General features: G+C 35.3%; 1 protein-coding gene across 5 annotated transcripts in view; it reads left to right on the forward strand.

The window, feature by feature from the left end:
- BBS9 (Bardet-Biedl syndrome 9) overlaps positions 1–17,536 on the forward strand; it is a 291,677-nt gene that overhangs the window by 42,891 nt on the left and 231,250 nt on the right. For all 5 annotated transcript variants that reach the window (XM_085051384.1, XM_085051388.1, XM_085051383.1 and 2 more), the window contains 3 exons: positions 114–198; positions 1,946–2,129; positions 3,451–3,580. In XM_085051384.1, the coding sequence (XP_084907510.1) occupies positions 114–198; positions 1,946–2,129; positions 3,451–3,580 (399 nt within the window). The remainder of the gene's footprint in view (positions 1–113; positions 199–1,945; positions 2,130–3,450; positions 3,581–17,536) is intronic.

Consider the following 17,536-nt stretch of genomic DNA (forward strand, 5'->3'; position numbering starts at 1 on the left):
TTTACTGTGTATGTATACTCATGATAATTATATTTTATTTCTATTTAATGTAAAGGTATTAACTACAAAGACCTCTTCTATTTTTCTAAATCCTTTTAAACTGCCTGTAACAGATACCAGGTGCTGGCATTTGCAACAGATGCTGATGAACGACAAGATACAGAGCAGCAAAAACTCAGTTCTGGAAAAAGACTTGCGGTAAAACCAGTTTATTTTACATACCCTGTGTGAGCACTGTGCACATATTAAAAAGGCCAATGCTAAATAACGGATGGAAACATTGCCTGCTGACAAAGGACCTGATCCAATTGCTGCTAAAGGCAATAGAATGATGCTAGTGGATTTCTATTAAGGTTTCTTTGGGCTTCAGTTGTTTAAAGTTGGGCGTTAAAACTTGCTGTTGTTCTAATAAGAAGAGAAAAAGAGAGAACTGTGCAGTAGAAATAAATATTTCCATGGCAATATTTGTAATACAGAACTTACACTGCAGTAAAATAGATAAATAGGTACACCTGAATTATTGCTCATGTTTTTAATTGGGGTCTAATTGTGACTTTGTATTGTAGAAAATTAATCTCATTCTCCTTGGGGAATGCTTTGTACTTAGAGAAAAATTCACAGTGAAATGTTTCCATAAGTAGTCCTGACTTTTTGTCAAAAAAAGTCTTTTGTCTTTTTGTCAAAAACTTGTGGATTTAATGGTCTTCTGGAGGTCCCTGTGATTAGTTTGTTTAATATTTGAGCTGCCTCCTCTTAAGAGGAAGAGAATTTAATTCTTTGTGGTCCTGCAGTAGAGTTGCTAAATATACTGCATGTATAAAATGCTAGTTTTGGCATATTTCAGGTACAACAGTAAAATATTGGGAGAGCATCTTCCTTCCACTGGCTAATTGAAGAATTTTTCAAATATGCGTAAGCTGAATCCTACGTCTTGAAGTAGGAGAAAACAGTTTGTAAATAAACAATGTGGAAGCTTTGTTAGATGTGCTGCAAATGAAACAATCTTTTTAATCTAAAACATGAAGCATACAAGGAGACAAACTGTAATAAGCTGGATTTTTCCCTTTGACTTTTAAGATGGCACTTCCAGTTTCATATATCAGATATGCCAGGAGATTTGCTGACACATTCTATGCTCTTTAAGAAAAATGATTGGTGCTGTTCATGTAGGAAGGGCTGACAGTTGAAGTGTGATATATTTTTACTTCAGAAATTTTAAATTTCTGTTTAACCAGCATGGCAGAAATCAAAAGAATTTTTTGCATGTGTGTTTAGTTGAAATTTCTCAGAGGAGCTGAAGAAACAAACCAATGAAATTTATCAATAAGCAGTAGTATTGTTTAAAGGCAGGTAAGGCAGGATTTTTAAGTAGTTGTTTATTATATAGATGTATATAGTTGGAGAAGTAAACAAACTATGACATACAAGAGCATTCTCCGGACTGAAAGGTGTACGAGTAACTGCAAGCATAAATATTGGCTTACACACCTAAAATACTTTGTCTAGTTTTGCATTTACATATATTGGTAGAATAAGTTCTCACCTTTTGCTCTCTAACCTTGCCCTTAATAACCAAGGACATGTGCAGAGGCAGATGAAAATAATACTCTGTTTTTGGTTTAATTAGTGAAAGTATAAAGCACTTCCGTTTTGAATGGGATGTGTACTTTAAAATTTAAATGCACTAAACTGAACTACATAGCCATCATTTCATGACTTTTTTAAAAATAGCTTTGAAAATAGTTTTTGCTGCTTGAATCACATTAAGGAAAGTTACTGACTGCCCTCAGAATAAGAGGATAATTCTCCTCCAAAGAAAGACGTTGATTTTGTATTTCTATCTATGTTAATGATATGTAATTTGATTAGCTCTGAGCCTTCTGAAAGTTTTGTCTTTAATATGCAGCTGTCAATTGATTTCTGGAGTATGTATTTTGTTTTGAAGGTGGATTGGGTTTTAAACATCGGAGAGCAAGCACTGGATGTATGCGTTGTCTCATTTAATCAGGGAGTTTCTTCTGTTTTTGTGCTTGGTGAGAGAAACTTCTTTTGCCTTAAGGATAATGGGCAAATACGATTCATGAAAAAGCTTGATTACAGTCCGAGTTGCTTCATTCCTTACTGTTCAGGTTTGTAAAAGAAAGATTCAACTAAACTTTAGCTTGGTTACTTTTAGAGCTAACAGTTGTTTGCTTGTTGTTTGTTTTTGGTTTTGGTTTTTTTTTTTTTTTTTACTACTGAATAAATAAATTTTTCTGAATAATCAGGTTGGAAGGGGCATTGAGCAACGGGGTCTAACGGAAGGTGTCCCTGCCCATGGCATTTAGATTAGATACTAGAAGAAGTTCTTTACTGTGAGGGTGGTGAGACACTGGAACAGGTTGCCCCAACCCTGGCAGGGTTGGAAGCCAGGTTGGATAAGGCCTTGAGTGAGCTGGTCAAATGGGAGATGTCCCTGGTGGTGGTTGTGGGGGTTGGGACTAGATGATCTTTAAGGTCTGTTCTAACCCAAGCCATCCTATGGTTCTATGATTCTGTGATTCTATGATCTGTAGAAAGTAGGTGAAATTGGAGCTCTCTTTTTGAATGAAGCAGGTTTATTTTCATATGTTACTTAGTGTGAAATGTCATAATTTTTAGAATCTAAATATTTTCTGATCACCAAATTGAGGTACTTGTCTAGTGCGCAGGCTATCAAAGCAATAAACACAAAAGAATGAGGATCTCTGGAAGAGTAAACTAGTGTTTGACGACCTTCAGTTTGAGGAACTTTTGATTTACGACCGTCTGATATTTACAGATTGTTAAAAAAGATCAAATAAAGTTTATTGTTATTACATTAGGTGGAAACAACTTGATTAGATACTTTATTAGGATTACAGACTCTTGATACCTGTTCTCTTTTACTGTTTCAAAGACTGTCTTGATAAATTTTTGACACTATGTGTCCTTTTGAATTTAAAATATTGTAGTATTTTTAAATTAGATCTTAAATTGTCACAAGTTATACTTTCTGATATGAATGATACTATAAATAAACCCTATAAATGCATTCACATTTAATTGGTATTCACAAGTTAATGAATTAATGAATAGTGTAAGTAGCAGATATTTAATCAATATAGATTTTGTCATATCTATCCTGGCATGCCAACGTGGCCATTATGAGTCTTTGTTTGTCATGTTTTAAATTACTGAATGTGGCTGGCCAGAACCTTAGAAAGTTGTGGCATGTATCATGTAATATGCAATTGAAATTGGTATGCATAATTAATTACATATGTCCTTGGTTATTGTCAATATAAGTTTCATAACTTTTGACACTTTATATTAAAATAATTTATAGCAAGTAACAGCTTAAAAATAAAACATAATTATATAAGCTTCAAAGAAAAGTACTGTCTTTTGAAAAATCTTTCATCCTAAAATTGTTTTTTTATCTTTGAACAGTGCAAGAAGGAACAACAAACACTTTAATTGCAAACCACAATAAAATGTTGAATGTTTATCAAGATGTTACATTGAAATGGGCTACTCAACTTCCCCACATTCCTGTGTCAGTCAAAGTAGCGAATTTTCAGTAAGTAACTTGTTAAAGTTTCCTTTTGTCTTAGATTAATCTCCAGTTGTGTAATTTGCTTCTAGATCCTAACAAAAAGTTCTGAGGTATACCTTACAAATAAGGTAACTTTTAAAAGGAAAATTCAAAGTGTTTTTCCTTTGTTTTGTAAAATATTCATTAATGAATGTACTGTTAATTCTAGAACAATACTAGAATCGCTCTACTATGCTTTAGGTTTTCTGTTTTTCTTGAGTGAAGTTTGAACCTGGAGTCTCATAGCTCCAGTGCAGTAGCTTCTTTTTAAAAAGAATGAAAAATGTGGTTGTGCAATCTGGCAAGGACCTTCCCTGGGACAGAAAAATAGGGAATCTCACTGAAAATCTGTTCTTCATTAGTATTTAAAAGCATATGCATTCCAGAGATGATTTGTTGGAACAGATTATTAAAATCCAGTGTTAAACTGTGGAAATTAAGGAACTGCTTAAACTGCTAAGAACTGCACTGCAGCAGACCAAAACTTTTTGTAAAAAGAGTATAATACAGATCAGGGAAAACCTGGTTGGGTGGGGGATAGGGCAAAGAGAAGGTAGGACATGTTTATAACTTGTGCTGCGACTGTTACTGAAAGAAGCAAACCACAGGAAGGTTCAGCCAGTGTTTTCATGCAATCCAATTTATGCCTGTACTGTGTTCCCCAGAGCTGGGCTGGATGCTGGCTGTGCAGTGCCTATGACCATAGGGGATGCAGTAGAAATGTCCCTGTCAAGTAGATCTTCTGATCCCCAGCAGGCTGGTGGGCCAGCTGAGACTGGATTGCTAAACATTTGATCATAAGTCAAGCATTTTACCTCCAAACAAACGGAAATGCGACATCTGACTAACTAGCTCTACCGAGTTGTGCAGAGTAATCTGAGGGATGTTTGTGTTTTGTTTGTTGCTAATTGTTACTTAATGATTTTAAAAAACCTATTTTTAAATTTTTTTTTAGACTCTCGTGAGAGAGTTGGCCTGGCTTTCATCCAACAGGTCTTGACAAGGGAAATAGAATGAGCAGTCTCAGTGGGCCATTTAGTATAATTGAGAAGTTAATTATGCAGGATATGACAGTATGGCTTTTGAAGTATTGAAAAAATACTTGTGTTACAAAAAATTGAAAAAACGATTCATTTTACAACAGCTGATTGTACTAACATTTGTATATACAATTACTTGCTTGGAAACTCATTATATTGAGCCATCTGTTTCAATAACACATCTAAGAAGGTTATGCAAATTCTGTGAACTCCCTGTGAACTTTAACACTCAGCAGTTTGATATTAGGGAGAAATTCAAGAGCCTAAAAGCTGTCTCAGCTCAATTTGCTAGTTAGATTCAGAATTCCCACAAACCTTCTAATGCCAGGGTTTGACTTATTTTTTAGCAGGTAGAGAGACAGCAATCTAGCTATGCAAACCTCTTTGTATAGGTGCTGGTAAGTGAAGCAATATCTGTGTGCCTACACCCAATGGCCTGAAAGGCAGGGAGAGGTTCAGGGCTGTGTGTTTCTGAGCTGTTCTTCTGTCTGTCTGTTGAAAAATACGTGATATGCTTGTACTTCCTTCTGGCATTAAAAAAAAAAGGATGAGCTACACAGCAGAAACTGTAGTAAAGCTTGTAGAGATAGTAATTTGGCTTAAGCAGGGTATGTGTGTTTTTTGGTTTTTTTTTCCGTCTAATAATTTAAAAGGCAATTCTTTGTGAGTCAATGTGGTAATGATTTCCTTGTACTCAAGAGAGACCTCAGTCTTAGTTAGGGCCTCTGAGCACTACTGTAACATAAATAATATTAAGTACTTTAATAAGCATAAAGTTGTTAATCCCACACTGCTGGAAGATTGAAGAGCCTTACATATGATGTATGCCAATTAATTACTTTCTTCACTTTTATTGCAATAATGCTTACAAAGTAAATGGAGCATCCTGAAAGCAGTTGTCTCTACAGTTCATATATGTTCATCTGTATTTTCTCCTGGCATAATGTCTGTTACTTCTAATGTGTAACTCTGCCTTGCTGGATAGGAAAAGCGCTATTAGAAGCTATTTTATGTAAATTCCTTGGGGCAGGGGTAATGATTGCCTCAAAAAAGCAGCTTGTGATTCTAGTGTATGTTGCTGTTGAGCAGCTAGCAGAGTAATGAAAGCACCAGTTCTCAGTGGCAAGAAGGAATGACCTTTATTGTTTTGATTTCATCACATATATAGAGTTCTCAAAAGTCACCCAGATTGGTCAGTCAGAAGCCTTCCCCCAGGCCTGATTGGCCAGGCCTGCACTGTCCAAGTTCTGGGACACTGTTCCAACAACATCCAAACTTTATCTTTATTTATAAAACACAAGAAAATTTCTCATGGGAAAAACCTGTGCTAGCCACAAGTGTATGCCCCTCTTTATTATTTATTAATTGATTTTTCTTCTTAAAATAGTGTGTAATACAGCATTTCTCTATTGCAATGCCTGTATGTAAATAGAGATAATAATATACTACAACATTTGGAATTAAATTCCAGTACAAACTGCTTCATTTACGTCACATTTTCAGAAACATGCAAGGAAAAATAGAATCAAGGAGAAGCAGTTATTTTGGACATTTTTGGGTGTCTCTGCACTCTAAAGTTATGTATTTTTAAGCTGTTGAACTACACTTTTTTGCCTTCTGTTAAAACTTGAATGCTCGCTGTCAGGAAATTGAAAATTTGCTGTAAAAGCTTGTGATCAGAAGCTTGAACTACAGGCAAAAATTTGAGTGTTTATCTTATTCTGGGTTTTACCTGAGCATCTCTTAACTAGTCATTGAACTGGAAGTTCAGTTCTAGTAATTGTTGTGGAAGTTTGTCCCTTATGTTGTTGGGGTTTTTATTGTGGTTCTCTTAATGTATATTAGTTACTGTCTCTGACATATTTTTAATGTCAAGGGGACTCTTAAATACTTAACACTGTCTGGATTGCTTCAGAGGTGTAACCACTTACACTGACAGTTTCAATTAATTTAGATTGCTTAGGTCTCTGTCAGCACAAATTTATCTTCCCATGGGTAAGCCTGCTTAAACAGTTGTATTTTTGCTTGCCCTGTGTGTTATCCTTCAAGTTATGGCTGTGCAAATGCATTCTCACTGAAGCAGAAACACTTGAAGAAAATGGTTTAGGTGAGTTGATTAAAAGGGCTCTGCCTGAGTTGATTAAAAAACCCCTAACATCCCCACACCAAATGAACAAACAGCCCCTCCCAAACCTGGTTTGAAGAGAAACTATCCATATGCTGCAATCGAAACAGCTGAAATGTAGGAAGTTACACAAAGGAATTCCTACTCCTACACAAGAATTCTTACTCTGCTCAAAATTTCAGCATTGAAATGGGAGTTGTAGGCAGCAGTATTTACTTGGGATCCATCATAATTATGTAAGTATCTTCATAGCCTTGGCTTTAAAGTCCATTCCTTTTTTTCTTGCCCTTTAGTTTCTTGCCCTTCAGTTTCCCTTTAGTATTTTTCTGTTTCATGAGAGATCTTCTTTTTAAGACCTTCTTTGTACCTCCACATTTCTTTTTCAAAGGAGGTTTCATGAGCAGTATCTCTTATATGTATGGATTATAAATTCTTTTAATTTGTCGCTGGTTGATGCTTCTTGAGATGTGTTAAGATTTCTCTCTCTTTCCTTCTCTCTCTCTCTCTCTCGTCACTTTTTATGAGCCTATCACAAGTCATATTTGTTTTTCTGTATCTGAATTATTCTGTCTCCATATGCTTGAACCATAAAAGGTCCTTGGAGGAGATTATAATACTTAGACAACTACTTTTCTATTTATGTGATACTTGGCAGAGCTGTTTCTAAGAGTACATCTTTTAGTGGCTGATTGATTGCACCAAGTATTACTCTGTCCTGGTTGGCCTGAAACTAGAACATTATGTTAAGGTGCATTCAGTCTGAAGCAAAATAGCTTGTGTTGCCACCCTGTGGGATGTTTGTCAGAAACATCTGAAATGCCAGTGTGGGTTGAGTTAAAACACACAGAGTATTCTGGTTTGGATACAGTCTCAGGAAAGGGGTTTCTGTTTGAATTTCTACAAAGTTACGAACCTGGTTTTTGCCATAGGAAAGCACGAAACCTTTAAATTGTGGATTTTTTTCTTATGAACATTTTAAAAGTTCACTACTCTCCGCTTTACTATGTGGTTTTGTTTGTATATAGTCTTCAAGTTATGTCTGATAAGGCTGTGTATGCTTGACTTTTTAAAGTGAAAGAGACTGCAGACTTCCTCAGATACCTCTTTCATTTGTCAGTGTTTCATGATATCTCTCATTTTGGTTCTTTGTGCTTTTGACTGTCCACTAAGAGATTAAGTCTGGTGGTATCTATATGGCAAAGAAATGTTGATTTCATTTGGAATTTATCAGCAGGCACAGTTCTAACAGGAGGCCAACCTCAGAGTTTAGGGGATATGTTGTGCTAAAGATATTTCTTCCCTCTCTGTTCTACTGGGGACTCTTACTACTTTAGGCACCAGTTTATCAGTGAACTTAATGTTTGAATGAAGGATACTTTTTCCCCTTCAGCCTCATTGGAATTTGGTTAGTAATAACCCAAAAGAAAAAATTCAGAGCCACCTGTAGTACTTGTCTATAGGTAATTGAATGCTTTGCACATGTAGTGCCTCTTATTTTTAGGAGCTACATCTGGGAATTAAAACACAGTAACCAATTTTCTTCCTTGAGCATTTGTATGTACCTCTATATCTGTGAGCAGAAGGACTGTTCTTCATGGAAGAAAGGTTCTTGAAGTGAATAACCTGTATGCCTTACAAAATGTGAAGTTACTTTTATTACAAGGGGTTACAGGTATGGACAAGTTGATGAAAGTAGCTAGAATATTTGCTTTCACTTTCATATATTTGACAGATAAATATCATTTTACTTGGTAATGGAACAACGTGTTTTCTGAAGAGGAAATATAAAGACGTCTGGAAAGGTATTTTACGCCAGAAGTAATTTATCACCCCCAAAGAATTAGAATTTCTGAGTTTCTTAAAATAATAAATCTCCAGGACTCAACCTTTTAGCTTGAGTTAAGCTAGTAAATAGATTTTCATTATTTGAGATGGGGAAAAAATTATTTTCTTTTTTAAACAAAAGTAACTGTTGAAAAGTCAGGAGATAAAGTAGACTCTATGTTCAAGATGGCAAGCAGGTTTACTTAACAAGGTTTATCCACACTTTAACTCTTTATGAACTTCAAGACTGCCTAGGTTTGTTCTGAAGAGTGATCCCATAAATATATCACAGGGTCCCATGTCTTCACCACTGATTCTGTTTTGCTCAGTTTGCAATCAAGAAGTGATTTTTTTCTGCAAATTTCTAGCACTACAACTAACTAACTATGATATTTGAAATTTATTGAGGTAATTTTTTGTTGTTGCTTCTCCATGTGTGATCACTGCAGTCTTGACTGTTGGGGGTCATAACATCGGTATCTGAACCACAAACCCATTATGACTGTGTCACACAGTAATATATTTATCAGCCATCACTTAAAACCAGCTACCCACAGGCTAGTGGTGTTCATTTTTTGACTTATGTTTTTCTGTATTTGAAATTGCTGAATTAGAGGCTTAGATGTATTACTTTAAAGTTGCATTGTGTAGGCTGAGATGCAGGAAACACTGTAGCTTACTGAATCACTTCAAAATTATTAAGTTGCTATAGTTGTGTCCAATTTTCTTACTACTTACAAGGCAGAATAAAGTAAATCAGTATGTCTAAAATTTGTAATATTGTTCTTGTATGAGTCTCTCCCCTTGCATAAATAATAAGGAAGCAGAGACTATTTGACTAATGAAATGACTGAAATTAAATTTTCTATGTAATCCTGTTAGTAAGTGTTTGAATATTGTATTGTCCCATGTGGTGTTGATGGCCATGACTACTGCACTTTCCTGTCTCTCAGGATATCCCCACCTTGTGCTACACAGGTGCATTGCAAAAGAGTGTTTTTCAATATTTTAACATACAAGTTAGTTTTAAAGTCAGTGACTTCTGCTAAAGTAATAGTCTCTTGCTATGTACTGAGTTATCATTTTACTCTTACTCTACAAAAAATCATTCACTAAAATGATGAGTGCCTGCAGAAAAATTTCTTACCCTTTAACCCTGGGTATTAAAGAATATGTGAGGAAGGTTTGTGTAGGTTTTATGACTTAGTACCTTAGTGTGTGTTACAGTACTCTGTTCCTACCCAGTCTTTCCCCACTGGTCTGCAGCTTGACTGCAGGGCTGGGAGTTATTGGGCTGGTGACTTAGACAAGTGGAGGTTGTCCCTGCACCACTTCCAATACACTTGAAACATAAGTCAAATGACATCATGCTGCTGTTCTTCAGGATGGCCCATCAGTTTGCATTTTGAAGGGGAACACTGAAAGAGATATTCACTGTGTTTATTGCATTTAAAACCAATCCCATCTTTCCCACAAAACCAAACAATAAAGAGTTTTAGTTATTGCAGTGAATGGAGGGAATCACCTTTTTTCCTTTTTGAAAAATGTTTCACACAATGCATCCCTTTGGATTTCCTGAAGTATTAGTATTTCATAATAGTAGAATGATTGGTAAGAAATGGGTGGTTTGTATACTTAGTGGTCTAATGAGGTTTAAAGTTCCTGCAGGCTGTTGTTCACTGGCTTCATAGAACAAGACTTATCTCGTGTGTATGAGTAATGGCTTGAGCCTGACATAGTTACCATGTTTGTAACTTTATGGCACTTTACGTGAATGAAATGGTATAAAAAGTCTCTAATTCAGCAACCTGCCCCCTTAAAGAAGGGAACATATACTAGGGTTTAAATTCTTTGTTTTATCACAGGATTAATTCCCAGATTTGAGCTCCTATGTAGCCCAACAAACTGATGAGTTTAATTTAAATGAGGTAGGTGAATCAAAGGATTGGAGTTCAGAATTCTGGGTTATATAGCCACTGGTTGAAAATGTGCTTTTATGACGTTTTAGCTTCCAATATTTTAAAAAGAATATTAAAATCTGCAATCAGTTTGTAGGTGGGAAAATATTAGCCTGGTCCAAATATGAACTTGACATTAAAATTTGTGTTCTGGCACAACATTATAGTATATTGGGTGGTTGAATGAACATATTTTTTTGTGTAGCTGGGCTCTCCAAACAGTAGAAAGGCAGCAGGAACTGAATTTAACTGGAGAAATGTTGTAGTTGAATTAAGTATATAAGGTGTAAAAATGCCACCACATATATGGTAATAGTGGGTGGAGTCAAAATAAAACTCCCCTCATTGAATTTTTTAGCTACCCAGATGCTTGAAAATTCTTTGTTCTTCATTCCAGCCCATCTGTTATTCCTTATTATAACTGACATCACCACAGCTACCACAACTGTTAAAGAATCACCGTATAAAAATGGCAAAACTTACATATAAAACCAGCAAAACTTAACACTTATTACACAGTTTTATGGAAAGAAAACTGCAGGAATCAAACTTTATAGTTTGTTGAAAGATTTTCCTTTTCTGTATAGTAGTACTGTAATAGAAGCAATGCCAGTTATGACTCACGGTATGAACTGTTCAGTTATATACATGTATATATATAAATTTTTATTTGAGTGTTCTGTAAGGATGTTGCCTGATCTGAGAAGTTAAATGCAGAGGATTCTAGAATCTTACTACCTTAAACATAGTAGTGTTTTAAAGAAATGTTTTTATGGAAAAAAAAGATTGCATCTGTTTTCCTCATTGCCGATTTGCCACTGGATTTTTGAGAGATGGCAGTAGAAAATATGACCCTTTTCAAAGGTCTTTTGAAGTTATAAATTTAATGTGTGTAGCTTAGCCACAAAATATGAATATGATTGTATTTCTTTTACTTTAGTAGGATTCTGATCCTGAAAAAGACATAGATGTGCCATGTACTATGTTCAGCATACACTGTGATTCAGGAATGGGCTTTCTAGCAAGCTAGTTTCAAATAGTATTTTACTCTATGATGTTAAGCATGTGCCCATATTGCCAGTCCTTCTAATGTTATTGCATGTCACTTATTTGCTTTTTCAAAAAGCCTACTATTTACAGTACTATGATTTTGTAAGTGTTTCAACTTTAGAGTAACACTTAAAGTATTCCTACCTTTATGGTTCTAGAGAAAACCTTAGAAGTGGAAGTTCTCAAGAAAAAATGGGCAAGTAACTCCCCCTCCAGTATTTTAAATAAGATCCTTGCTTTTAAACAAATTTCATGGGCTTTTTTGGCTAACCCACTATTTTTCTGTGCCAGTTCATGTTGTGACAGAGTGGAATGTAACTTGTATCAGGGTCTGAATTCTCAGTCTTTGAGCTGGTTATTGAGCAGTAGGCTGGAGTTTATGGATGTATTCTGACACTCTACCCATGGAACTGCTGGACATCTTGTTTGGAAAAGAGTTTTATGAAGAGTTTCAGGCCATTGTTTTGAATGTCTTGATTATTATACTATTAACATGAAAGGGTTTGTTTTTTTTTTGTACAAGGAAGAGCATATGGGAAATTTAACTTAAGCTGTGGAGCCAAGAGGCAGCGAGAAGTGCAGAGTGCTAGAGATGCTTTGAAAAAGCAGCTTTGTTCTTTATAAACAGGGTGAGGGGACAATTACAAATATTATTAAAAGTAAGTGTACACACTTTTTCCTTACTGAAATGCTGGTGAATTTTGAAACTTGCAGGCAACTGTGAAGAGAAAGAGATATAAACTAATTTGAGTTGAGTGTTAAAAGTTATGTAATTCTTCAAACCTTTCAGAATAAATCTGTTTTAAAGACACATTATGGTTATTGTTGTTAACATCTTTATAATCTGTGCATAGTCTAATTGTCCTTGTGTACTGCCTAGTATTATCTTATATGAAGCCAACAGTTAAGAACAGGCTGTATCTAAAATTATAAACTTACTGGAGTGTAGATTTTATCAGTGAAGCTCCTTACATCTCTTTTATGTTGGAAGCAGACATCTTAGGGGCCTCTCCAGCTTACCTGACGTGATATAGACTCTAACCACTACCTTGAAGTGGGAGATGGGAAGGCTTAGAGGAAGGATAAACTTTTGAGGCTCTCCATATCCTAAATTCACAATGCCACTGCTGTTAGTACAGCCTTTGAGCCTTTGGAAGCTTTTACATACCTGTCTGCTAGTGGGGGAGCTTGGCCTTGCAACAGACTTTAGATTTCACATGAAGGAAGTGCAAATGCAGAAATATACTCTAAGAGAGGTTGGAGCATGGAGATGTTTTAATTGTGTCACAGTTCTTCTTAGTTTCTTTCTTTTTGCTAGTGCTGGTACTGTCACAGAGAAATCACAACGTAATTTCTCTTGTTTCTTATTATTTAGAGCTCTGCCATAGAGGCTGCACTGTTGTTGAAAGTAATCAGATTTTCTTGTCAGTCCTCACATTCACTTTCAAATGTGTCTTAGATATGGAACTGTGATAATAAGAAACGCAACGTGTAAATTATGAACTTCTCCTTGAGTACGTTATACTTCGGTGCTCTTTATATTATTTTGTTTAAAGCAAGATCATATATTTCTGGAGGCCTGTATTGTCACTCTGAATATTATATTTTTATTCTACTTTGTGACAAATACTAATTTTACTTCAAAAGTGGATTTTGTATAGCTGTCTGCTTTAATTTTTAAATAAAACATTAGTTTCTTTTGAAATAGTTATGATTTTATATTTAAAACAGAAAGAAACCAAATTGGTTAATCCTTCAGATAAAAATTAATTGTGTATGGAACTTACAGCATAAGCTTAAATCTCATGCCTAGCCTGCCTGTATTAGTGTGTAGTGTGTGTGTTCCCTGCCTGGAGGGACCAGAAGGTTATCTTGTGCTGGGATGTCTGTCCCACGGCATACATTATTAAATATTAGCCTGATAACATTCCCTTGCATCGAGGAAATAACTGTGAAGATGTTACACTAACCCTAGTAAAAAACCCCACACCTGCTTCACATAACGTCGCGTGGTAGCTCTCAGGGCTCACCTGTGTGAAAGCTCTGCTGCCCCGCAGGTGGCAGTAGCAGTCTGGTTGAAAGGACCCCCGACCCAAACTTGTGTCAGTAGTGCTTGCTTTTACGTGGCAGTAAAAGTAAAACCAGTCAATTTCCTTTTACTTTCTTTTTTTTTTTTTTTTCCTCTTTGGTTTTGTTTTGTTTGGTGGAAGATGAAGATACTCCTTTTTATTTGGTTGCTGGATGGCATTTTAGGCAAAGAATCTCTTTCAAAGAGAGAACTGCATAAGCACAACTACAGAAGCTAAAGCTTGGTCAGACTTTGTCCTGCAGTAAGGTGCTGACTAGTTTGTTGTTTTGCTGTGTATTGTTGCCATGTAAAGTCGCTAGTGGAGATGTCTTCACTCACAAGTAGGGAGCAAAAGTACCTATATAAGACCAGGAAGATGGAGAATTCTTCAGGCATTTAAAATGGACACATTCAGGTTTTACTCAGTTTTGGCTGTCTGCATTTTAGTGTTTATAAGAGAGGATAAATGTTGACCTTTGTTCTAGTCATAACTTCTATTTTTTAACTGCTTTTCTATTGGTTATCAAGATGAGATCATGTTTCATTTCCCTCTTCTTCTTATGTGTAATTTTGTAATTTTTAAAATTAGATTTGTATCTGATATTCTGTTAAGATCAGCCATCCTGACATATCACATGTATGGGAAAGATGAATGTTTTTCTGTAAAGCAACAGCACAGATTATTTCCCACATAATGCTATTTTACATATTGTTAAACAATTATATTTGAGCACTATATTTACATTATTTGTTTGCATGCCCTCTGCAAAGTGTGCAAAGCATGTTAAATATATAAGATAAATAGTCTTAAAAGAATTTTAAGTAATTACATTGTCTGTTTTCATTTGTAATAGCAGAATGGGGAAGGCTTACACATACAAGCATTACTTCTAATGTAAGTTGAACTAAGATTTTTTTTTTTTTACTGAGGAAAGCATTTCAAAGAAGCCTGAGAGTGCTCCACAGATATGCAGAACAGTTAGAAATCAGTAGTAGTTGGCATTGAGTCATAGTGGATGTACTTTGAATATTCAGCTGTGGGGGCACTTTAGATTTTGGAGTGTGTTTTTAATAAGAGTAAGATGGGCTTTTTACTTTTATTCCCATTAGTTCATGTTAGAAAATTCTTATAGTTAATTACTCCTAGTCTGATCTTCTTTCAGTGTTTTATCAAATGCTTCACACTGTTACAGCTTAAAATGACACTGAAATGGTAGTGAACTTAGAATAATTTAGGTTTTCAAAAGCACTAAACTAAAAAGTGCTATTGAGGTATGCTGTTGCCTGTTATTACCTCAAAGGATGATAAAATGAGGAGAGAAATGGATTCAAAATGCTTGAGCACAATTCCAGGAATTAGTTTCCTAATTTAGTAGTTTTTAAATAATTCATTATCGATAAGGAACAGAAAGTAGTATTCCAGAGAATCTTGTTTTCTAAAATGGTTGGTATGAGTAATAGCAATTAAGGCTACTTCTGAAATTGAAGTAGAAATTTTATGAGCTATTATAAATATAAATAATTAAAGCTGTAAATGGTGTCAATAACCAGACCTTGTCCTAAGAATTGTCCAAGGCTTAGCTTGTGTCATTCAAGCAGAACTCAGAACTACAGATTCAACTTCTAAGTCAATTGTTTGTGCAATCAATTTGGTATTACATAACTAGAAACATGCAAAGCATTTTAATTTCTTCAAGAACTATGTTGTGAGCAATTTGTTTAGTAAGAGAAGACCTACAAAAAGCATATGCCATTATTATTATCCAGAATCCAATAAAAGATAGTTTTTCAAATTATTACCATATGTGTGTAGGAGCTGCTTTGTACTGCAAAGTTATTGTAGATATCAGAATAATTTGTTTTATACTTTGAGTTCCTCACTGTTTAAATGTCCCCTTAGATTTACTATTACTCTATTGTGTGATACATAGTAAAAAAAATAGCTTACAATAAAAGAAATTTAACAAGTAATTGAAATTCCAGATTGTATGCAAAATGTGCCAAATGAAGTAATGGTATTTGCAGGGATATTGTGTGAGAGCAGTAGCTGTGGGGAAACTACTATAAAACTGTTAAATATGCTTCCCCTTCCCCTGCTGTCCTTAACCACTGTTAAAAAAGATTGAGAAAATAATGCAATTTTGACTGGCTGACAAATATTCCAACAGAGAAACTATTATATTATAAAAAAATATATTAGAACTGGTTACCCATATTTTTCTTATTGTTTCCATTGATGTTCAAATTCATCAGCTTTTAACAAGGAAAGATTACTGAAAAAGTCTTTTTTATGCTTTTATATGTTTCATATTGAACAGTCTTCTTGGGACACAGCAGAGCATTAACTGAAGCAAAGGAAAAATACCATTTTGATGTTGCTTTCTTAAATGAATCCTTTTGTCTCTGAGATAGTGCAGACTTCAAGGATGTCATGACTAACAGGAAACTTGGTTGAAATAAGTTTATTTTTAGGTGGGGTTTCTGAATGTGCATTCTCTAATGCTGACATAAACTCAGAAGTTAAGCAAAGCATAATTTACATAGGTAAATCTCCTAACTGATTTAAATTGATCTCATTTGATAGACTGATTAGCAACAGATGACTGCTAGCTGAGAGGTATATAGGAAGGACTGTATTTACAAACCACTTTTGAATGTATTATTCCTTAGTAGTATATCATCAAAGATTTATCGCTAACTCTGTAGCTATATTTCTTAATGCCCTTTTGATTTACATTCAGATGTCCGCACAGATCTTTCCTTATTAGATTACCAGATGCAAAACTTCGGGAAAGAAATTTTAAGATGGTCCAAAGCCATTGCTGGACAATTCTAGAAATTGTCTTGTTTTCAGCAGTTCTCTTTCTCCAGTTGTGGTAAAACCTCCTGATGCTGTTTCTCTCATTATGCCCTTTTTTAAAAAAAAAAAAAAGTCAGTATTTGCTGTAACTTGTTAGCAACTTGTGGGGCAGTGTATTTGGTAGCATGCTAGCATCTGTCTCAAGATTTCCCCATTTTTAAAAAACTTTGCTACACCCTTGACCAATATGCCAAAGCTCCTTGAAAGCCTTTGGCAGGCGTTAACAAAATCCTGTATGTTAGGTGTTATTTGCGTGCCTTAAGATTGCATTGTGATGCAAGTATTCCTAACAGTTTGTCTCCCAGCATTGTTCATGTAGAGAACTCATGGTTAGCCCAATGTATTTGTTTCACTTGCCATCCAGAATTCTGTAAATGTAGCACAGATTTGTGTTGTACAGAGCTTTTTGGACATTATAAAACTAGGATGAGCAGTTCTGCATGTAATTCGAACAACAGACTCAGTCCTGAGGAAGGAAACCAACTATAGTCAACAACAAATATTCAAGTTGTGAGAGAAACAAGGACTCATGCTTAGTCTGGAACTGTTCGTTAGAAAGTTCCTTTAGAATGCAAAGTCTAAGCTCACAGGTCACAAAAAGGTCATGATGTTCACAGGATGGCTGCTAACACAGGTATTGGATATGTAAGTTGAAAATCAGTATTGTCTTCTTTCTTTTCTTCAAGTATTTGTTGGGGGAGTCTTGGCACCTCCAACCTTATGGTGCTCACAAAGACATCTTCCTATTACAGCTTTTGTAGGGAATGCAGAAAAGTTGCATGTAAAAAATTGCAGTGGTGGATGGATCCTCTTCTGTGACAGTAAGCAGTAGTCCCAAAAGTGATGACCGTTTCTGTTAAAAAATGAGCTTTTATAGTAGATAAGAGGAACACTGTTTGAGCCCTTTGTTGTGTGTTCTGTTCCAGAAGGCAGTTCAGATTTGCATATTGCAGCTTCAATGAAGGGGTGACTGGAGATACCTGTTGTCAAAAAAAACCTCTCAAGCAGTTTCCATA

This window comes from Lichenostomus cassidix, chromosome 2 (assembly GCF_008360975.1).
Source record: "Lichenostomus cassidix isolate B80296 chromosome 2, HeHo_3.0, whole genome shotgun sequence".
NCBI classification, from domain to species: domain Eukaryota; kingdom Metazoa; phylum Chordata; class Aves; order Passeriformes; family Meliphagidae; genus Lichenostomus; species Lichenostomus cassidix.